Source organism: Tetranychus urticae, chromosome 3 (genome assembly GCF_039701765.1).
Source record: "Tetranychus urticae isolate SD_2017Ah chromosome 3, NJAU_TeUrti_SD_1.0, whole genome shotgun sequence".
NCBI lineage: Eukaryota > Metazoa > Arthropoda > Arachnida > Trombidiformes > Tetranychidae > Tetranychus > Tetranychus urticae.
The window spans coordinates 19,896,151-19,918,972 of record NC_142960.1 but is presented as its reverse complement, the minus strand read 5'-3'; the positions used below and the strand labels follow the sequence as shown (position 1 = coordinate 19,918,972).

The 22,822-nt window shown below is 32.3% G+C and overlaps 4 protein-coding genes across 10 annotated transcripts; 1 reads left to right on the top strand and 3 right to left on the bottom strand.

Annotated features, from left to right (window-relative positions):
* The first annotated feature begins 75 nt into the window (after nt 1-75).
* Nucleotides 76-1,947, top strand: LOC107362954 (transcriptional repressor protein YY1-like). The gene is made up of 3 exons (XM_015930100.3): nt 76-1,166; nt 1,430-1,561; nt 1,680-1,947. Exon 1 carries the CDS (start codon nt 165-167, stop codon nt 945-947), a length of 783 nt encoding a protein of 260 aa, XP_015785586.2. The 5' UTR covers nt 76-164; the 3' UTR covers nt 948-1,166; nt 1,430-1,561; nt 1,680-1,947.
* A 489-nt stretch (nt 1,948-2,436) lies between these two features.
* On the bottom strand, nt 2,437-13,794 carry LOC107362943 (uncharacterized). 6 transcript variants are annotated; one of them, XM_015930085.3, is made up of 5 exons: nt 13,325-13,794; nt 12,773-12,992; nt 7,134-7,488; nt 6,684-6,971; nt 2,437-6,395 (listed from the first exon to the last, which is right to left on the bottom strand). In XM_015930085.3, exons 2-5 carry the CDS (start codon nt 12,783-12,785, stop codon nt 2,831-2,833), a joined length of 4,221 nt encoding a protein of 1,406 aa, XP_015785571.2. In that variant the 5' UTR covers nt 12,786-12,992; nt 13,325-13,794; the 3' UTR covers nt 2,437-2,830. The 6 variants fall into 6 exon arrangements, with proteins under 6 accessions (XP_015785571.2, XP_015785570.2, XP_089125235.1 ...); XM_015930084.3 differs by having other exon boundaries at nt 12,773-13,164; nt 13,325-13,767; XM_089269109.1 differs by having other exon boundaries at nt 12,773-12,790; nt 13,325-13,755.
* Nucleotides 13,795-13,944: 150 nt separating this feature from the next.
* Nucleotides 13,945-17,895, bottom strand: LOC107362945 (uncharacterized). Its single transcript, XM_015930088.3, has 9 exons — nt 17,771-17,895; nt 17,309-17,461; nt 16,399-17,107; nt 15,822-16,305; nt 15,609-15,757; nt 15,364-15,534; nt 15,142-15,290; nt 14,921-15,069; nt 13,945-14,838 (listed from the first exon to the last, which is right to left on the bottom strand). Exons 3-9 carry the CDS (start codon nt 17,053-17,055, stop codon nt 14,687-14,689), a joined length of 1,911 nt encoding a protein of 636 aa, XP_015785574.2. The 5' UTR covers nt 17,056-17,107; nt 17,309-17,461; nt 17,771-17,895; the 3' UTR covers nt 13,945-14,686.
* An 891-nt stretch (nt 17,896-18,786) lies between these two features.
* LOC107362944 (RNA exonuclease 1 homolog) lies at nt 18,787-22,146 on the bottom strand. Of its 2 annotated transcripts, none has more exons than XM_015930086.3 (8): nt 21,333-22,146; nt 21,158-21,266; nt 20,895-20,999; nt 20,602-20,832; nt 19,944-20,475; nt 19,689-19,879; nt 19,238-19,613; nt 18,787-19,169 (listed from the first exon to the last, which is right to left on the bottom strand). In XM_015930086.3, the coding sequence occupies exons 1-8, from the start codon at nt 22,043-22,045 to the stop codon at nt 19,078-19,080; spliced, it is 2,349 nt and encodes a 782-aa protein (XP_015785572.1). In that variant the 5' UTR covers nt 22,046-22,146; the 3' UTR covers nt 18,787-19,077. The 2 variants fall into 2 exon arrangements, with proteins under 2 accessions (XP_015785572.1, XP_015785573.1); XM_015930087.3 differs by having other exon boundaries at nt 20,602-20,829.
* Between the last annotated feature and the right edge of the window lie 676 nt (nt 22,147-22,822).

Below are 22,822 nucleotides of genomic sequence, written 5' to 3'. Positions count from 1 at the left end.
GAACAGAATTTTATGTTTTGCACATCGATAGTATTGCTAAGAATATCGATAGATATTGATGTTAGTGCATCGATTAAATTTATTGTGTTATGATATGTGATAGTCTTTACCACTTAATTTAATTTATAAATTGATATTTTTTTGAAGCTTACCCAATTTATAACATGAGTTTGTCAACCTATGGACCCAATTCACAGGGTAACTTAACATTCCATGATCCCGATGAAACATATGAATTGGTTGGAGGTGATAAAGATAACTCGACCAGAAACCTTGTTGGTACATCTCTACTACGACAGCCAACAAGATCAACCAAATGGAAAGAAAAATCAATTCAAATCAAGACCTTGGGAGGTGGACATTTCAGATTTTTTACTTGGGTACCTGCAAATGACGATGAAGATAATGATTCTAATTCAACACAACAATCTCAACTTCAACTGGATATGAGTGAATATGTGACTGGTATCAAGAAAATACCCAAAGAGGGTATACCAGGAGTTGATCTATCTGATCCTAAACAATTAGCTGAATTCGCAAAAATGAAACCCCGTAAACCTTCATCGGATGACGATACTCGGACCATTGGTTGCCCACATAAAGGCTGTTCGAAAATGTTTCGAGATAATAGTGCGATGAGAAAACATTTACATACTCATGGTCCTCGTGTTCATGTTTGTGCTGAATGTGGTAAAGCATTTGTTGAATCAAGTAAACTTAAAAGACACCAATTGGTACACACTGGAGAAAAACCTTTTCAATGTACATTCGAAGGATGTGGAAAAAGATTTTCCCTAGATTTTAACTTGAGAACGCACGTAAGAATACATACAGGAGATCGACCTTATGTTTGTCCTTTCGATGATTGTTCAAAAAAGTTTGCCCAATCAACAAACCTTAAATCACATATTTTAACACATGCCAAGGCTAAAGCTAATAATTTATAACATGAGTTTGTCAACCTATGGACCCAATTCACAGGGTACCTTAACATTTCGTGATTCCGAGGAAACAAATGAATTGATTGGAGGTGGTACTCAAGAAACTGATTTTGATTGTATCGATTAGCATTATCCACATTGACCCAAAGTCAATTTTCCTAACCCCTTGCTGGTGTAGGACCATCTGTAACATCAGGAGATATACATGTTGATGGTCAAGCTAGCGTAAGTTTCGATTTCCCTACATTCTTTATAAATGCTATTTCTTGAACAGGCTGTTCATCTTATAACCCATGTTGTTAATTACATTGTCTTTTATTGTTTTTTTGATTGATTGTCGAAGCTTCATTTAAGGCATTAGCTTCCTTTCACTTCAGATTAGCCCCTTTGCTCTCTTTATCAGGAAGTCCTTAGTTTTACTTTATACGCTGTTCAAATATCCATTCTTTTAATCGACAATATTTCTATTTACTTTTAACAATCAATAGGCTCATGGACCAGGAGACTTGGGACTACAGAATGTTAGTCTTTTGCTCGAGCTTTTGGTGAGCTGGGTTTTGCCAACTGAATATGTATCTAATTTTTTTCTCGACTTTGTTTGGAAATCTACATCTTGATAGGTAAGTGTTTCAATTTAAATTTGAATGATATTTCTAAACTTATTCTGAGTCTGTTTAAGTTCAGTCACTAAATTCAATGTTTGCTTACTCTTCTCATTCTTTTTATTCGTCATTTTAGGATGCAAGTTGCTCTTCGTCAGTTTGCTGTTGATGAATCTTCTATTTCCAGATATATTTATCATCGTTTACTTGGACACGAAATCGACGATTTTATAATGAGATGTAATCTACCCAAGCACTTTTCTGCCCCAAATCTACCAGAATGATTGAGTTGAAAAATGATTAAATGATGAATTACAAATTGCTAAAACGATTTTATTTTTGGTAAAAAGACTAATTGATAATTTGGATCTGTAACTAATAAATTCAAAGTTAAAGAGATTGTAGGTATGACAAGAGTTATTTTCAGGTGACATTGATAGCATTAGCACTTTTGCATTAATTTTAGATCAAAAGCAAAGGCTTAGAAACTAAAAATCAAAATTAAAACTTGTAAATTATACTGACATAAATATTTGAATTGCTTTAGAGACAGTATTATTTACCAAGTGAAATAAATTGTGAGTCAATATTGGGAAGATTAATTGCAAAGTGGAACTTATTATTTTGCTTTTCTCAATGGTACATAATAATTTAATAATCATCATTGAATTGCACAGGATAAATAATCTAGTTAAGACTATGGTTAAGAGTGTGAGGTTTGAAAGAGGATGAAGGGTGAGAATGAAAAATGGGTTCACAAAGAGAATGAAAAGAACACAGCAAATTGTTAGTATTATATTCAATTGAGGTTGCTCAAAGATAATCAATTGTTTTCTTCGGTTCCAGTTGATAATCGTTTAACTGAAATGTTGAAACGGAAAGTGATCAATAAATAAAAAATAAATGTATTTAATTTGTATTTGCATTGATAGATAGATAAACGAAAACAATATGAACAAATGGAAAGTAAAGAGAGAGAAAAAAAACAGAAAATTAAAAGTCAAAATAATTTAAACTTAATTGGATTTGTTAGGTTGAGTAATTGGAAAAAATTGGTATTCCTTTAGAGTGAATTTAGTAATTCTTTAGCAATAGTTTATCCTTAATTAGCAAAATGAGCCTCAAGAAGAGTTGTGATGGTTGTTTGAGAGAAAAATAAAACTAACAAATAATAGAAAAGCTCAGAAGGCTGTTTGCAATCTTAATAATTTTATCATTTTAGTGTATTTTTGCTTCTTTATATCCACAATAATCTTAATCAATTTAATTATCATTAGAAGACAACCATCACGTTCTCTTTGAGTTGCTTCTAGGCAATGTTTTACTATTTGGTGATGTTAATTGTTTAACCATAGGCGGTGATTTATTTCCTTTAGCTATTGGTATCATAGATTTGAAAACGTTGGTATTGGCACCTAGCGAGGTTGGTCTTTTAGCAACTGGACCAGAAGTAGGTCTTAATGTGGATAAAGGTGGTTTGACTGGAACTTTTGGCTTAATTGGTAAGGCTAATGATGGTGAGTTGATCGTGTTTCCCGGTGAAGTCAATGGTGTTGCTGAAGTTGATCCTTGTTTGCTATTTTTATTTTCACATTTTGAACTTTTCACTTTTCCTACTTCATTATTTGGATTGGTGGAAAGTTCAGGTGAATTAGCTGATGATGATGATCCAGGTGATACTGTTAACGATTCCCATCGTTTTTTAATTACATTAAAACTCGAATTTTTCTTTTCATCTTTAAAATTGGTAAACTCATTTTTATCCCTATTTTCATTTGATTGACAATCATTTGTTCCATAGCGATTGGTCTCACCAATTATTTCTCCTTGTTTTGAACATTGTGCAGCTTCTTTCGATGACACGCACATGGATTCACTTTCTTCAATGACTTGTTCTTTAATAGGTTCATAAGGTTTAGATGGAGATGATAATCGAGTCTTGAGAGCGCCAGTATTTCCTCCTCCTCCAATTATATTTGTAAATTCTTTGACTGACATGCCTTTTGAGAGAAGATGACAAAGCCTATCAACTGATGGATCATCAAATAGACCATTAGCCATTGAAGAGGGAATCTCATTTGGCATGACATTTGTTGACATTGATGATCTTGCTCCTTGTCCCTGACAACACGAATTAGATGAATGATGAGCAACATGATGATGATGAGATGACTGATAAACTTGAGGTGAAGGTGGAGTTGGATGTGAGTAAAGGTAATCATGGTGCGGATGGGAATGATGATAATAAGGTTGAGGTTGACAACAATTTAAATGACAAACAGGTTGGTTATGGCATACGCAAGAAGGCATAGTAACACTTCGAGAGATAGTGTTACGGTATGAACATTCAGTTTCAGGGTGATTTCCATATTCTGAAGGCTCTTGAAGCGAGTGTCTCTTTTTTTCTCTGCAAACACATCCACCGGTGTTATCCTCTGATGGACATTGGTAACTGCCATTATCCAATGACCTGCCCGGCGTCAACCTTTTACGAGGTCGAAGTTTAACTTCACCCTGAGGACTAGATTCAATGTTAGGATCCTTAAAATTACTGCTGAATGGGTTAGAGCTATTATTGTAAGCATCTTTAGCAACATTACTTGAGTTATTAGTAAAAACATTATTATTACTGTTACTATTATAATTATTATTATTTGTAGTATTATTTGCACTTTCTCCAAATTGCTTTCTATTAATGTTTTCATAATTTGATTCTCTCTTTTCTTCGCTTTCTTGATCACCGGTTTTCACTTTTCCATCACCTTCTAATCGAGCAATCAATGATTTAAATTCATTTGGTAGTAGAACTTTCAAAGAATCCCAATCTTTGATATGATTAAAGCTGCGGTTAGCAATCAAATTTTCATAATCAGTACAAGATTTGGGTCGAGCTCCTTTACGTCTAAGAGGTCTTTTAACTGGCGGAGTAAACTCACGAATGGGTAAATTCAGCTTAGTGGGTGATAAATAGACAGCAGTCGGCCCTTCTTCTTTCGGTGTACAAGGGCAAGAAAGATTTCGAAGAAAACTTAAATCTGGGAGAGAATAATTCGGGAAACAAACGTACAAAGGTTTACGTTGATCATTTGGTTCTGTGGGTGATTCTTTGGCAAAACTTGACAATGGTATTTCTTTTTCTCGGACAGTGTTTGTCGGATATTCACGAATAATGAAACTTGTTGGGCCTGGTTCATCATTAGACTTGTAAGTTGTTTGAACTTGCTTATCTTGTATATGAACTGGAACTTGAGTTGATGCTGTTTTCATGGTGGTTACAGAAATTGAATATTTTTTAGACGATGATGGAATAGAGCCAGAAGAAGATGAAGGGTTAAGAGGATATTGAGATGATGGTAAAGGAGGTGGATGAGATTGAATTGGATTAGCTTTACGATGCCATTCACTTGATCCTTGGCGACTGCTTAAGTAGCCACTTGAAACAGAGCCAAACTCTCGACCTGATGAGAATCGTATCTTGTTCATATTTGTTGAACCATAATCAGAGCTTCGTCTTATATTGTTTGATGTACCAGATGAAGGGCAGCCACATTGATTAGACATGAAACGATCAACCGAAACACTTCGTCGAGCTCCAATTACATCGCGTTCATGAGGAGTATTTTTGTTGCCATTATCAAACTGTGGAGACCATTGTTGATTATTTAGTTTACCCTTCAAGGGTAGACCATTTCCATGATAAGATTCATCTGTACCACTGGCAATAGCTTCATCAGCTCGTGAATTATCCGTTGTTGCATCTTCCTCTCTGATAGGACTTGCTTGTTTCAATCGACTAAATCCACTTTTAGGAGTCAAAAGGGTTACATGACCTTCAGAGACTAAACTATCTTCAAAATTATTCCAATCTTCACTTAAACACTGTTGACCAACTGTTCGTTTAGTTGAAACTCGAACAGTACTTTCTTTTTCTCGGTAACCTTGATTATCTCGAGGTGCAACTCGATTGGATGAGACTTTGGAAATTCCATGACCAGAGACCATTCCATGACTACGAGGTTCACTTGATTCAATGAAATGCCCTTCAAAACTGGTTGAAGAAGACCCTGGACTACTTGAAGTTGGTGATGTACGATTTTTAATGAAAAGTCGTATCAATGATCGAGGTGGACTAGCCTCACTATTTGATGAATTGGTGGTTGTATTTGACTTGTTGAGATCATACAAAGGAACATAACTTCCTAATGGAGGAAACAAAGATTCATCACCAGTAATCACGGAGGCTACCTGAACAATATTGGGTAAACTCTGGCTCTGTTTAGCAACAGAGCGAAAAGGATAGCGTCGTAGTTTAACTAATTCACGTCTACCATTTGAACCAATTGGTCGTCTTTTCACCATATTCCAAGTGGTATATTCTGATTTAACCAGATAATTGTCATTATAATCATCATCATCGTCTCCATCTGCAGCTATATCCCCATCAAGGACAATGTTAACAGTACCATTAGTCTTTCGACGTCTCAAATTATTTAAATTAAATTTGGTTGCAGCATCACTTTCCTCTGAATTGTTTTTAGTATCATCCGCAGAGTCCGAAAAGGTTGTTATAGATGAAACACTTTCCTCGAATGCAATTGTATATTTGGTTTTATCCTGTTCACGGCAGCGTAAAATCATCTCATTGGTATTATCATTTTCCGAGGAACTAAAATCCAATGAATCAACTGAAACACCAGATAAATCAATACGAGATCTTGAATAAAGACCGGGCAAGCGTTCACTTCGCATTGTTGCCGAGGATAATGCTTTTGAAGTCTCGTCAATCATAGAGGAATCAAAAATAGAACTAGAACCATTTAAGTCAATGCCATGACTGTTAAATCTCTTGGAGCTGATTGGAAATAGGAGTCACGAAGAGGAAAGAGAAGAAGAGAGAAAGAGAGAGTTGATGTTATTGATGATGATAATGATAATGAAAACAAGGCAATAAAGTAAAAAGGGAAAACGAAGAAGACATAAAATGCATGAAAAACAAAATAAACAAAATAGGAAGGAAACAAGTTAATGGTTAGTATGATGTATGGTTAGACATTGGAAGCATTCTGAGCAAAATCATGCAGTAATAAAACATGGTGTACAGGGATGAGTTTATCAGTTGATTGGCGTGAAAATGTTTCACCTTAAATAATGGCTATCAGTAGTGATCTCGTCCAAAAGGGAACCTGATACTGAGGCAAACTCTTCTCCGCCGTCTTCAACAACTGGACCACATGAAGAGTCAAGCTCAGGTAGAGTTGAATAAATGTGATTAATGTCTTCACTTCGAAAGGTTTCCATATCAATCTGGGCTAAAGTGGCATCAATATTTCGGGATAAAGCATGATATCGATTTAAATCACGATTTGATGACTCGCCGCTTGAAGATTCAATTATTATTGGCATGTTTTCAACGAGTGGGACTTTTTCACTAAAAAATGAAGAAAAGAGAAGAAGAAGAGTTAGTTAAACAATTTAATATGCAAAATCAATTCATGTTTTACTGTTAAAGCTTTTTGTCATCTTTATCAATCTGAAAGATGATTAAATTTTCTGATCAAATGAAACATTTTTGCTGAATTTTTCGACTAACCTTTGATAGGTTTCCTCATTAAACCAATGAAGATCGGTACTATCTTGCATAATTGAAATATCATTGGTTGTTTGTAGGTTAGCAGATCCATTAAATGAGCCTGTTATGGATTTAGTTAACAGCTGATCATTAATTTGTTGCTCCTCTTTACGCCGGTCACTTGTTTCTTGAGCTTCCTCTGGTTTTGAGCAATAATTTGAAGGACAGTCAGACTTTTCTGCAGTTAATTCTGTCTTATTACAGGATTGACCAGAAAATTCTTGGTCCAATATTAAAGAGTTTTCACCAGAATCTCCACTATTTGTCTGTCTTTCTTCTCCCTTTTTATCTATCGACAGTAAATTTGAAGCAGCATCTGAAAAGAGAATAAAAAAGCAAAGAAAAATATTTAGAATGAAGAAAAATTGAACAAGAATAAGAAGAAAAATGTTAACCTGAATATGAAATTAAGGAAACACACACACACACTCAAGAAGGAAATCACTTAAAAAGTCAGCTTTTTACACGATGATCGCAAGATGACAGAGTGATGAGAAGTGAAATTCAGTTTCCTTTTCTCACCCTGTTGAAGATGAGAAGACTAATATGAGAAGATGAAGATGACAAGAAGAGACAAAAAGAAAGATGAAACAACCTTTTTTTCACGAACAATTTAAATGGATACTTTAATTGTGACAACAATTTGAACCTTCAACAGTCAACCATTCAAACTAATGGCATGAATATTGTCAAAGTGAACAAGTTAAATTGCTAACAATTACCTTAAAATGGTTAAATTTAGATGAACATTTAAATAGTCAACAATTAACATCAACAAACTTGAAAACATACAACACTAACCATTATTGCATATTGAGCCTGAAACGAATGTTTTTTTCATTGGAATTTTTTCATTTTTATTTTTCCTTTTCCTAATCAAACCTTTCAGTATTGATCAGAACATGAAAAATATTGAAAATTAGTAAAAATCATGCAATTCGTTAATTAAAAATTAACCCAAAGCATTCAGTATATTTAACTGACCAAAAGAGTGGTTCAAGTAATGAAACAATAATAAGAAACGAGATTATTAATAACTTTGAATATACACTAATAGCAATGATAATGATGAACCACGTTTGGAGCTGAATTAAACAGGAGAATCAATAGTTAGCCTGAAATGATATGAAAGTGGTTAAAAGACTCACTTGGTTTATAATTAAATGATGGTTTAGTCAGTTTAAGATAACAAAAAAAAGTGATTAAAGGGTTTTCAATTGTTTCAGTAAAAATTCGTGTCCAAACACCAATTTTAATAGTTTACAAGTTTTTGCTGAAAATCGAGTTCACTGAACTTTTATCGTACTTTTCTGTTATGATTGTAATGATGGAAATTCATGAGAAATGATAACGAAAAAATGAGGTAAAAAAATGAGAATCAATTGAGTACTTTATGATGAATGCGATGATTGAGGTTTACCTTTATTTTTTGCCCACCAACCAAACTGGATTACAATATAAACTGCAATTAAGTTGGCATATTGTTTCAGTAATAAATGTCTCAACTGTTGTCTGATGGTATTAAATGACTGTTAATTACATTGCAATCTTATTAACAATTGAAGAGCATTACCATTTAAATGGAAAAGTTTATATTAACAAGTGAATTAACCCTTTAAACACACCTTTTTGTATCGTTAAACAAGAAATTAAATTTAATGAAACAATGGTCTGAAAATGGACCAAACATGAACACAATCAGACATAAAAGCTAATTGTTTATTGATAAATCCTGATTCTTCAAGTGAACATTTTTTGTTTCAACTGAGCTTTTAAAGTCTCTCAAAGCAATTGAAGATCAATTTTAATTGATACCTTTTCTGATTCTCTTGAAATTGTTATCCTTTTTATTTTACAATCAAGTGTGTTCAAATGATAATCAAGTAATTGATATCAAATTGCTATCATATATTGCAGTGAATTAATATTTCATACAAGAATGAATGGTTTTGGTTTGTTTCTCAAGTCTTCTTGTAAGTAATTTCAAGATTAACAATAATGGTTTCAATACATAACAATAATTATTAAGATAATGGTGGCTTAATTAGGATGAAACAATTGACTTTTCAATGTTGACTGTTTAGGTAAATACTTGAAGGTAGGTGAACTAAACATGGATTGATTAAAGTTTGATTGTTGATGTATTATGGTGGTGGTGATGATAAATAAATAAGGTTAGAAATGAGTAAGAAATGAAAAAAAAGGATCAATTTCAAATGAAATGTTTAAATTGAAAAGTAAAAAGGATTTGAGTGGGATTTTGATGGGAATCGGTAAAAATACAGTCGATCAAGTTGACCTGGTGAATGAAAGAAAAGGTAGAACGAATGAAAGATTAACAATCAACATCCTCCAGTCATAATAATCATCAAGCCCCAAATATATCAACATTTAATCCACCCTCAACCCACTGAAGAAGCAATGTATCAACCGCCATAACAGCTGAAAATACATCTCATTATACAATTAATAATGACGCAGAGTAAATTGTTTCATAATGGTTAACGGTTAAGGGCATAATCATTTGTCTGGTTACAATTATTAATTTACTAATTAACACTGATGAGGTTAGAAGCAATTATTTTACTGTTAAATAGTAGCAGTAACAGCAACAACAATTAACAATTGTTAGCTTTCTTTTGCTGGTTTTAAACTATTCAAGATTTGAAAATTTACCATCATTTGAATTAGCGGTAAATTGTAATTGTTGCTTCGTGTTTATTTATTATCATTAGTTTGCTCATTCATTTACAAGTTCAACAATCAAAGACATTGCAATTAAGCATTTTAAATTGATTTATTCTGAATATGGAATGAATGGGAAAAATGAATTGCTGACTATTTCATGTTTTCAAATGTTGAACACTGTTTTTGCAATGTAAATGAATGTAATCATAATTTTTATCCATTCAAATTGGACGGTCATTTCAATAAATTACAATTTAATTGTATTGTCACAATTGAAGTCAATCATCGGTGGCGAAAAAAATGAAAACTGAAAATTAGATTAATCTCAATACACTATCTCAGAGTTCAGGTTTGATCAAGTTTACTAATCAAGAACTGTTGATTGTTGACCGTAAAAAAAGTGTTTCACTTTAATCGTGTTTTCATTTTTACTTGTTTTGATAGTCTATTGCAGTTAAAACAATGAATCTTGATAAATGTAAATCTTATTACAATGTTAGGTTAACAAAAGGAAAGCAAGGAAAAGCAATTTAATGAAATATTCATACCATAAATGTGTAATAGTTGAGATAACAGTAATTAACTGAGTTTAATCACAACTCAGATTCAGATAATTTCAGTGGTTATAAGGAAGTTAAATCGATGAATAAGAATCCAAATGAAACACTAAATTAGGTAAACACTAAAGGCACAATAAATCCTTTGGTATGTTGATTACAATCGACAACAATTGTCAACAAAAGCAATGAACTCTCATTTTTATCATCCTCTTTTTTGGATAACTATTTACCTAATCATCCCTGGTTTGATTACAATTTAAACACTCACAATGAACATCACTAAGTCAAGTTGTTTAACCATCAACACTAAACAAAGTTGATTAAAAAGAGTGTAAAAAGATGGATAACTGGGTGAGATAATAGTGAGAGTTACCAGAAGATGTGAGAGAGACTGAAATGATGAAAACAGGAATGAGAAGATTATCATGGAAGATCAACCTATTTTCGCCCAATTTTGTCTCTCTTTTAGCTTCTTTCTTTTCCTTTCATTCGGTGCTTCAAAACTCGTTCTTTCTCCAATTGTATCGACAGTTGAATTCATGAAAAAAAAGCTGGCTAACTTGACTGTTCATTGCGTGGGTTCATCTGGTCCTGAGTGAAACAGCAGCAACATGATAAATAATGAAGAAATTTTGACTCAAATGAAATATCCTGATAAAACTCCTACGACTATATTTACGATTAATTGGTGATCATCTCTTCAACTATACAAATCAAATCAAGTAAATTACACTGATTATCAATTATTTTTGTTATGTCTAAAGGGTAATCAATGCAGAGTCCGTTAAACATGACCATCAATCAAGACTAACCAACGGTTTACTTTGAAATAAAGTTAAACACTGACCATTACATGATTGCCGGTTTCATTTCAACTTGAATCAAGTTTCAACTGTAAAATTGTGGTTCACATTTTTGCATAATAAAACTAAATGTGAAAATATGATCTTACAATTGAATTGGTTGAAAATTTGCATCTTTTACATTTAGTTCAATCAAATGTTGGTGTTGATTAAGTTCAAAGTGGAGGCGATTGAATTAAAGTGGTTAATTTTGTGTACAAACATGAAATGATCATGATGATGGGACATTTACAGTTTGATGACAACATTATTTGGCAGTAAACAATCTTTTTGAAACTTGATTTTTTATCTACTAATCCTGGGATTGAAATTGAATGAGATCAACCTGAATGTGTTCAGATGAATGTCACATTCAGGGTTAAGAAAAAGTGACAAAAAAGGTTTTTTTAAGATGATAAATTCACTTGTTTGTGCTCAATAAATGTTAGTTTTTTTGTGGCTTACATTTAGACAGAAATTGTGACCTTTTAATCGGACATTTATAAGATCAACCGTTGAACTGATTCTCATGTTGATGTGAGTTTCACATTAAACCTGATAAAAACCATAAATTACTTACTAGGACACAACAGGTATTGTTGTTGACTAAATTGCAGTTAAATTAATTCAAATTGGCTAAATGAAAGGTTAATGTTGAAACAATATACTGTTTAATGGGAATGAATGTTTTGCCTTTTATAATTCAATGGTTGTTGAACAAACAACGGAATAACTAATTGAAATGTTGATGACGATATACTTGATAATTTTGTTGTTTTATTCAGTTGCTGTGGATTGCGGTGAATTAAACCATATTGGAAACTGGTTTGTTAATGATTAAAGGAAACTAATTTAATCAGGATGTTATCAATTGACTATCTGATGATGTCAATTTCAAGATGTTTTATCGAAACAGCTGAAATCAGAATCCTGAGTATTTCTAGACAAGGTAATGAAATCATTGTGAAAAGGGCCAAAGCTTTTGATCAAGCTTTGACAAAGGTCAAGTTATAGCTTATCTAATCATCATGAAGCGTATTTACTTAGTTAACACAAGGCTTTAGTTTGGAGATAATTCAACGGCAATCTGTAAATATCTTGATTTTAACAGGGAAATGATTCCTTAAAAGTGAGTTGATAAAGAGGGATTCTTGGGTTTACTTTTTTGGGGTGAAAAAGATAAGTTACAGATTAGCTGAACTGTTTATGGTGGAAATATTTCAGAATATGGAAATAAATGGAAAGAGCTTTTCACAAAAAATCAATCAACAAATGGGTGCATAAAGAGTCGATGGTTAACATTAACTTGGATACTTTAACATGATCAAATTGTAGCTATAAATCAGTTTACAGGTGAAAGAGATATAAGAATCTTGAAAGGGAAAATGATAATAATGAGAAAGGATTGAATTAATAATGAAAATCAATGATCATAGAGTGGAAAGAAAGGATCTGGCTGGAGATTCTTTTGCCTTTACAAAGCAAATGTAAAATGTAAAAGTAAGCTTACCATTGAGATGCATTTTTGCTGCTTTTATCAAATTTAATCGAAAAATTGGATTGTTGAATGAGAATTTAGAATCACCACACAATAAGGATTAAATCATTATGTATTAGGGTTAATTTGTTCTAGCCAAAATTGTCATTTTGGTAAGATGATCAAGATGGTTGATTAAATCATGGTGTTGAAAGTGTTGTGAGGAAACCAGTCGAGTTAGAGTTTAAGATTACTGTAAATATTGGGAAGGTTAAAAGTCACAAAAAGGGTTGAGTGGTAAAGATAAGAAGAGAAAATATCACAAATAATTTAGTCCATTGGTACAATTAATTTTAATAAACTGGCCAAATGAATAAGGAAGGTTAGCAAGTGTATTGTTTTGGGTGGTAAACTTGAAGGAAAGTCTATAGAAAGAAGCGTGAAAGGGAAGAAAGAGGAAAAAGTAATGTGTGACTCATATCAAATTATTGATCGAAAGATTCAGAGAAAAAAGACAGAGCAAGAATTTGTGTGAAGATGATGATGATGGTGTATGAATAGGGAAACAGAAAAACATGAAATTACCTTTCTTTGCATCTTGTCCATTGAGCCGGTCTCAAACCTCACCCAATAATCACCAGTATGATTGGTTTGATTCTTTCTTTTCTCAAAACTCACAATTAAAGCTTAAATTGCTTTAAAAATCAATTTTTAAATGCTGGCAACATGAATATTCCAAATTGATTGATCGAAGAGTGTGTCTTTAACTGTCTGAAAGCCTGTCTTACAGTTAATACGATTAAACAGATGAAAAATTTGATTTCACCAACAATGACCACTAACCAGCCATTGCAATTTTTTACTGTTTATTTAATCATGAGTTTGACCAATTAACATGATTAACAGCAGTGTCAAACACAAATTTTAACATCAGTAATATGTCCGTAGATTTATGGCACTATTTCAAAATTTGACACTAATTAAACTTATTTATTGATTCACAGTAACATTATGATTGAGATTGTTGATGGAAAAAGTGTTTATATTTTGAACCTCTTTTCAGATAAGGTTTAGGAGGTTAAGAAACTACTCGATAGATGTCACTACTCAATATTTATCCGAAATTTCAATAAAACTTTGAGAGGAGCTTGAGTTTCCAATGAATTGATTGTTTATGTAACAGATGAGAGTTTGGACAAATTTAGTTTGAATTGATATAAAAGCAATTTAATGATTTACAGTAAAATGTCTGGTATCATTGTACATGGATATTAAATACATTTGAATAGTTTGCAATGGAAAAGAATTATGTTCTTAATTTTGAGCATTATTGACATTTACCTTTACCAATTAGTAATTGTAATACAGCATAGAAAAATGGAGTTTAAAAACAATTTAGTTTTCTTTGTTTTCTAATTGGAACGTTTTAGGCTAAGATTTCGATTTTGATTGTAGTTTTCGGGTGATCATAAAATAAAGATTAATTGATTAGATTTTTTATACTGAGCTGAAAATTGATTTTCAATGCAATTTTGGTGAATCTACATCTAAATCTATCACTTTATAAAAACAAAGAAAATCAAATTGAACCTAAACTTCATCTTTTAAAGAATATAATTTAATTGATTCACAGTTTTACTGTAGATAATTATCCTTTAAATGGTTAAAAATATTTTAAAAAACTCAATTTTGGTCATGATTCATGAATAATACTTACAAAGTTGTTATAGTATTATATGATTGAAAATATCATCTTGCGCTATCGATACAAGATAAATTAAAACATATTTGGTTGACGACGCTTAATAGCATTACCAAAAATTAAATTAATCAAAATAAATTATTAAAATTGCTAGAGTCCAGTTTGAACGTTCTGGTCAAACTATTTTGGGCTTTGATTGAGGTTTTATAATACTTTTAAGATCGACTTTAACTCTGACAATCAATTTATCCTTTTACTACTTCACAGCCTGGGTTTCTGGTCCTCATGAATTGAACAAGCTCGTCGGTCACTGCTGGACAATTTGTTAGTTCAACCAACTGCAATTCATCCAAATGAGTCAAATGTATTAAACCTTTGAAGGTGAATAGCGGATTACCTAGAGAATTGATAGAAAACGATAAATTTTGTTATTAATGATTAAATTGGAAACAATAGAGTCAACATGAAGTCAATTTTACCTGCTAAATATAATAATCTGAGTCTCTTCAAATTGCAAATACTAAGTAGAGATGAGTCACTGAGTTGAGGGCAGCAACGAAGAGAGAGAATAATTAAGTGTGGAAGTTTAGAGATGTATCCGACTCCCACATCAGAAATACCCGAACACCTGAAGTTGATAAAAAAAATGAATGATTAACCAATCAATATTAAGATAATTTTGACAAAATATGACCATTACCTGTCAAAATTAAGAGCTCGAAGATTGAGTGATAAATCACAAGCAATGTATTGAAGAGCTATATCAGTGATTCTCGCACACCAGGATAGATCCAAAACTTTCAAACGCCTGACTCTATCAGACATCATTTCAATAGCTTCGTCTGTGATCTATAAAAAAAGATGTAAAGTCGTTAACAAAAGATCAATATTGTATAAATTAATGTAGATAAAAAATTATTACCTTCGAACATCCTAATAACCCCAGTCTTTCAATATGAGGAAGACTGTGAACAATATTAACAACTCCTTGATTAGTCAGCTCCCAACAATTTTCTAAGCGCAGAGCCTTAAGGTTCTTTCGCAGGGTAACAGGACCGAAAAAACTAGTACTAGCATCGGACATATGGTATGTCTAAATCGAAAGAAAAATTTATCAAAAATGTTGTATTTTGATTTGGTTTTAAAAATTTGCAAAAAATAGTTTACCTGAAGGCACATTTCTTGTAATTCAGTTAACATTTGTGAAGTTGCTGCGATAGTTTCGTCACTTATATTTATACAATCGCGAATTGTTAATGATTGAAGATGTGGCACTAAACTAGTCCATAAACCAGAATCACTAATTTCATTGCAACCTAATTAAAAAATAGATTATATTAAATTATTATTCAAGCGAAAATATTACAAAGAAAAACTTACTGGTCAGTTCGAGTTGTATCAATGATTGACTTAAAGACGCAAGAAAAATATCAAGTCCTTTGTCAGTTATAGTCGAACAGCGTATGGATGCTGATTGTATACATCTAAGTCCAGAAGGTGAGAGTTTGGTAACAAAGTCGAGAATATCATCATCATTGGCTGCGTAAAGAATAATAGAACTAAAACATCTTCTCTCTATGCTAGCATAAAGCTCATCTTTAACTCTATCTGGGTGAAAATTATATCTTTCGTCTAAAGATGTATCGCTTAGTACACTTTCTTCGGATGAAGTTGAATCGATAGATTCTTGATTTCGAAACATTTCTATCCGTTTTCTGATGTAAGGTCCGATTAACCATGGATCTGGAGGATCTGGGCTATTTTTAACTGGCAACCTCCTTAGTTCATTTGTATAAACAACAGGTGTTAATCCATACCAAAATTTTGGATCACTGTATAATACATCTTTCCATGTAGGACAAACCTAGAACGAATCACATTTTGAATAAATATCTCGGTTAATTTTCTAGAGTTACAGTTTTAAGCATTTTTAAACGTATGAAAAAATGTAAATTACCTGAGCAAGAAGGCATCGATCTCTGGAAGTAAAGAATCTAAAAAAGTAATGCAAAAATTTTACATCACGAAGCAACTCGAATTCTGTAGCTGGTTTTTGAAGGCTAAGTAGAAAATTTCTCCGTCGAGCTTTACTAGTTTTTGGAGGGGCAACAGGAGGTGGACGTTTTGAAGGAGTTAGCTGACACGCTTCGAATAAGTTTATTATGGTTGGTGACTGCGTTATCATGGCCTCATTGGAATCATTATCATTGGAATCATTATAATCGAGATCTTTGGTTTCCTCGGAATCCATTAAATTTGCTTTGTATTGTATTTTCAAGAAAAGCTCAGATTCGTATAGAGGTATAATTGTTCTACCATTTGATTGATGATTAGGGGAAGCACCGTTTTTCAAAACTTTCTCCTCCTTGCAAATTTGATTGCTTAACCCGTTTAACTTTTCACCCGATCGTTCTCTCAAGTTTTGTTCTTGGAAAGACTTAGTAACAGCGTCCAATTCATCATCCTCTTCATTGTTCACAGACTTAGAAGATGCCGCTGATCCATTGGCAGTTGAACCATTATTTTTATAGTTGTTTCTCGATACGGATAGTCCATTAAAACATCGAGACAGCTCAGCCGTCGTTCGTTTCGTGTAACCCACTTCTGCAGACATAGTAGCTAAACTTTACCAGGCAGCCTTCAGTGTAACCAGAAGACAGGCCACCCTAGATAAGAAGTTTGGAAAGATAGAATTTAAACAAAAGAAAACAGAAAAATTGGTTTAATTAAATTTATTGATGCAACAGTTTCGATAAAAAAACTAATGTCAATTCAATTCGAAGAAAATAATCTAAAATAAATACACGATCTACAGAAAATGACAGACGCATAAACTCACAGAAAAATTAAAATCAAATTCGACTTACTTTCTTGGTTGAAGTCAGCTTGATAAAATCAAGTAAATTTGCACTTTAAGCCATGAGAATCATCAGAAGACCAGTAAGTGATTAAAAATTTGATTAGTTAAAAAATAATATGAAAATACTCTGAATCCTTTTAAAATTGACAGCGTTGCCGGACTGGTTTTATAAATTGTCACCATTTACAATTATAAAATGATCAAGGCATGGACAGCATAATCGAAGATTGAGAAGATGAAATAAGGTTCATTTGTGTTGAAAATTTGGGAAATAAATTAAGTATAAAGAATGAAAATCACGACAGAACACCATCAAATAGACAAAGAAGATTACAAATCAATATGAGCAAGTGGAAAAAAGATGGCATAAATCGTGAAGGAACCATTAGAACAGAGGGAAAAAACAGAGATTGAAAAAAGAAAAGGGGGAAAAGTCGATGTGATCTTGTTTAGATGAAAGGTTACTCACCTAGAGAAGCTCAATTAAGAGCATTTGACTAGAAAAGGGTTTATTAGTTGATTGTTATTTAGTTTAATTGGACATGACAATTTTTACAAAAATTGACAATTAACTTGTCAACAAAATTTACAAAAAAATGAATTTACTCTTTTCTAACTGTTTCTTTAGCTTGGGTATCTTCTCCGTCCCTAACAACGGTTTCTAGGTAGCCTTTTTGATATCAACCTATCAATTTGGTTTGCCTTTAATTTGAATCTGGATCAAATGTTTCCTTCTCATCTAACTTTATGAATCTGACAATGTGAATCTGAATTTGTGAGTTTTGCTCGATTTATCATTCATAAGTTCACAAGTTGAATCTTTAATCAAGTTGAGTGTCATTGTGTCATCTGATGCCAATAATTGTGTTTTAAACATAATAAAAAGGTAAGAAATTTTGGTCAAAGATGTTATACTGTTAAACAAATTCGTGTTAAATATAATTTTATCAGATTTTCAAGTTTAGTGGAATCGTTTAGTTCATTCAGTTGTCCAGTATTTTGAGCTTCTATTAATAATTACTTGATTAGCTCTGAATTCTGATTTTCTCCCTGAAAAGGTACTTTGCTGCAATGACATAAGTTGAGTGTTTATTGAAGATATTTTCATTAAAAACCAGATAAGATTACTGAATATGGATGAAAATCAAGTGTTAGACTAAGGATTTCCCTCTTTACTTTCTTATCTTTACTCGACGAGGAAAGAACTTTGAATTTGCTACAATTTTAATGTTTCCTATCAGCAATTGTAAACTGTCATATTTATTGCACTTCATGAACACATTACTTTGACTTGAGAAATTATTCATTTGTAATTAAAATGACTACATCTAGACTTGAATTCATTAATCATTTCAATTTGTTTGGGTTTTCCTTGAATGTGAAAGGTAATAAATGTGTTATAACATTCATGTTAGACTGATTCAATAAGCGATCATTTCTGAATTGTAAACAATTCTTTTTAAGTAAATTAAACAATTATCAGACTTTCAAGTTTTCAAGTTGGCAAATTTATTGCAAAATTTAATGTGTAAATTGTTTCTCAAAATCTCAAATTTAATTTACAATCACCCGAAACGATTGCATCTAAAAAATTTATAAATACTAATAATGAATAGATGATGACATTTAAATGGTATAATATTACAATAGGTATATCGGGGCGAAATCATAGTGAGTAGATAAATTTGATGGACCAAGAGGAAAAATATAAAGTATGAGGTTATGAAAAAAGTAAATTGATTGTAAGAAATAATTAGGTAATTATTAAATAGTGGATCAGCGTTTAACTTTAGATAAATCCTGCGAGACTTTCCAGAGCATTAATTTCATACAAGCGACAGCATCTTCTTGACTGTCGTGTCCATCAACTAAAGAAGGAAGAAAAAAAAGAAAATTAATCTAAACGAAGAATTTGAAAGTTAGAATAAAATATTACCATCATTTTGAATAATAGACTGCAAAAATTCAACCATTAAGGTCCTCAAAGCGCGTTTATAAGGAAGGCCTCGTCGATGTGGAAAAACTTCCGCTGTATCAATCACAGTATCGTGAATAATTTTTAAGGCTTTAAGATCACTCTCCAAAGAATGACCGATAAGGATAGTTTTATCTCCTATCAGAGCTAACAATTTTTGCTGGACATCTTTCAAAGAAACTTCAACTTTGTCCAAATCACCTTCTTTTATTCCACTGAATTTGGTGTTATAGTCAAGAACCGGGTTATCTGGCTTCACAAGAGATTCATAAACACATTTTAATTTATGATCAATAACAGAAACACGAGTCAGTTCCAATCCAACAGTTGTATAAGACTGAAAATAAATTGATAATGTAAATTAGTTTGGATTCAGTAGTTAGTAAAAATACAAATATTGATAGATGATTACCATTTCACAATCTAACGCATAGATGCCGAAAAAACCATTAGAATCAGCTGCCTTTGGTCCAGTATGTACATATCCCATCAAGTAGTTAGGATGACACGTACCATCAACTACATGGGACTTTCCCGAACAACAGCCTCCAGTGGACGAATCACCCTTACAGCACGAATATTTTTTTTCAATGCTTCTGTTGACTGTCAAATAAAGAAATGTACATTTTAGAAATGATGAATTTTGAGCAACCATGGATAACCTTACATCTTTCGTTCCAAAGACGGCCAGAATGATAAACACATGTCTCTAAAGACAATGGGTAACCGAATTCATCAACGGCAAAGTTTTTCATACATCTATGACATATTCGTCTCGATGATGAAAAGTTGTTTTTACATTTAGCATCACTCGGTGGTAAAATAGCTTTGCCTTTGACTTGAGGGTCAGGTCTGGGATAGCCGTACTCAGACAGCTTGTTAATACTCATAATATAGCGTTTCAGAGCGGTGTAAAGTTGAGCATCGGATAAATCTTGAACACTTATGCTAACTCTACGTTTTTCAATGCTACAACCTTCAGCGTGGGGACCATTCAAAATCATTTCATGTGAAACTGGACGATTACCAATTGATCCATCAGCTGATTTTGTTGGCGTTTGAGGAGTCGATGGTGATGATGAGTTACTATTTTTCGCATTAGCTTCATTCCTAATTCGCTTGATTGTATTAACTGCTAGATTTAGATACACGTTTTTACTTGTACTACGTGTGTATATAGTCTTTTCTTCGAGGAGACCCTGAAAATTAGATAATAAAACAATTAGATTTTATAAAATAAAGTATTGAGAAAAACATTTCTGCAATCATAGAGATCATCTTTAATGTCATGATGTCAATTCATTTTACTAATGGAAATTACTTACCCTGCTATACGATTCGTCTTCTGAGGTAAACTTGAGTAGCTCGTCGATGAAATTATTGAGATATCGAGTCCGAATAGCCATGGGAATTTTCCCTCCAAATTCATTGGGTATCACCGGGCGTCTCTTTGTAGGCAAAGCGGGTGTTGCCTTTTGAGCTGTGCTTGGGCTTGAAGAGGTTTTAATGATTGAATTGTGAGCGATTCTCTTCTTTGCATTTGCATCGTTTAACTGCTGGAAATGAAAAAATAAATGAATAGTAAATCCTACAAAATGATATTCCATTAAATTCTTACAGGTTCATTGATTGATTCTTTGCTTGCTAGATCGTTGAAACGGTTAAACATTATTTGTGAAGGTGTCAATTTAACTGGTTTCTTCGCCATGGACAATTTCATCGTCTATAAAAAAATAATAAGAAAATTAGGTCTAGAAAAATAATGAATGGGTTAAGAGTTGTCATGCAAATTGTGAAATGTATATCGGATCAAACTTGAAATACACAAATTTGCATGTCATACTCTTTGTCAAAATAGGTTTATTAAAATGTTGTTCATACCAGTTCAGATGGTCCGCTGTGAGCGACTCTTGATTTTTTTGCTACAGAAACTTGATTCAACTCGTCTTCTGTGGGTGGAGATTCTAATAATTCAGCTAAATCGTCTTTCCTAAAGAGAAATAACCAAAAGGGAAATTAGTATGAGAATTTCAACAAAGATTGATAAAAAAATTACTTTTGACTATCTGCTACCAGTTTCGATGGAGATTTTTTGGATGTATCGACAGTTGATGACTGGGATGTTAATGATGATGATGCTGAGTCGTCCGATTTGGTAGCAGAAACTTTCACAGATTTTTTAGTTCCATCATGGTTTAATTTTGTTGAACTTGGAGTTGTACATGGATTTTTGGATGATGAAGACTTGACTGATTCTTTGGTTGGAGGCAATTTTTTTTCTTCTGAAGTTGACTTGTTAATAGATTTGGTCAGATCCGTCTTTGAATCTTTAGATAGCTTCTTCTTTTTTAGTTCTTCTTTCACAGTGGGTTGTGTCTTGGTTTTGTTTAGTTTACCATTAAGCTGGTTAGATGCTTTATCCTTAATACTTTCTTTGTTTATTTCCTTAGTCTTGTCCTTAAATTCTTTCTCGGAGGCATTGGCTTTGTCGCCAACAATAGTTGCAATGATATCACACTCATCGTCAATTGGTTCTTTCTTTACTTTCACCAATGGCTCATTTGAATTTGATAACTCACTAGCTTTTCGCTTTCTTAATTCGGCAATGGGTGTCGGTTTGTATTCAGGAATCTTATTGATTGGTGTAGGTATATATGTTTTAGCAGTAGTAACACTGGCATGTTTGTAATGACAATGGGGGCGACAGCAAAATCCACTTTTATAATAGGGACAATGGAGATTCTTGAAATAACCACTTGTTGGGAGCATATTTAACACAATCTGATTTAAACTTTATAATTATGATCGTAAATATAAATGAGTAATATGAATATTTACATCAATGATAGTTGTCAAAACAAAGCCCGTCAGATGTTTTTAAAAGGTATTAAGCTTATGTATGAGGATGTACAGAGTTAACTCGCTTCCAAACAACCAATGAGAACAACTAGCGGGTAATAATGAAATCATAAAATTTTGTAATAAGATTTTGTAATCAAATCAAATTTTAAATTACCTTTTGATTGAAAAATTTCGCCAAAATTGCAAACCAAATAGATGGAAGAGTTGATTGGTTTCATTATCTTACTGATATTCTCTCTTTTCTGGCTTATGAGTATTTTCATCTTCAACTCTGTTTCAAAAAAAACAAAAACATTGCAAATTAAAGCATTTTAATCTGATTAATCAATACGGTCAAATTGAGAAATCAATTGAAATTTGAACAAAAGAAAAGGATGATTTTTTCAAGTTAAACTAAAACAATTGTCATAGATAGCGTAAAATTAGAAAAAAAACAAAATACAAACAAGAAAAAAATGGGAGAAAAGTCAAATTGAAAACTTACTGTGCTTTTACTGATTATTTTGTCATTGTCTTGACAGATTGATAATAAATAAGAAAATCTCAATAAAGCTGATCATGATAACTGACAATAAATCATTATGAGTAATAAGATAACAATAATTATAATAAAAAACAAAAAAAAGTTTATACAATAATTTCGGGCTTAACAATAATACACAAAGAATCAGCTGAAGATCTGAT

What these genes read in the sequence shown, in the direction of transcription:
- LOC107362945 (XM_015930088.3), bottom strand. Translation starts at nt 17,055, where the DNA reads ATGTCTGCAGAAGTGGGTTACACGAAACGAACGACGGCTGAGCTGTCT. An exon ending in GATACAACTCGAACTGACCA is followed by an intron (nt 15,758 to 15,821) that starts GTAAGTTTTTCT and finishes TTTTTTAATTAG; the next exon opens with GTTGCAATGAAATTAGTGAT. An exon ending in CAGATTATTATATTTAGCAG is followed by an intron (nt 14,839 to 14,920) that starts GTAAAATTGACT and finishes TCAATTCTCTAG; the next exon opens with GTAATCCGCTATTCACCTTC.
- LOC107362954 (XM_015930100.3), top strand. Translation starts at nt 165, where the DNA reads ATGAGTTTGTCAACCTATGGACCCAATTCACAGGGTAACTTAACATTC.
- LOC107362943 (XM_015930085.3), bottom strand. An exon ending in AATGAGGAAACCTATCAAAG is followed by an intron (nt 6,972 to 7,133) that starts GTTAGTCGAAAA and finishes TTCATTTTTTAG; the next exon opens with TGAAAAAGTCCCACTCGTTG. An exon ending in ACTGATAGCCATTATTTAAG is followed by an intron (nt 6,396 to 6,683) that starts GTGAAACATTTT and finishes ATTTCCAATCAG; the next exon opens with CTCCAAGAGATTTAACAGTC.
- LOC107362944 (XM_015930086.3), bottom strand. Translation starts at nt 22,045, where the DNA reads ATGCTCCCAACAAGTGGTTATTTCAAGAATCTCCATTGTCCCTATTAT. An exon ending in CTGGTAGCAGATAGTCAAAA is followed by an intron (nt 21,267 to 21,332) that starts GTAATTTTTTTA and finishes ATTTCTCTTTAG; the next exon opens with GAAAGACGATTTAGCTGAAT. An exon ending in ACAGCGGACCATCTGAACTG is followed by an intron (nt 21,000 to 21,157) that starts GTATGAACAACA and finishes ATTTTTTTATAG; the next exon opens with ACGATGAAATTGTCCATGGC.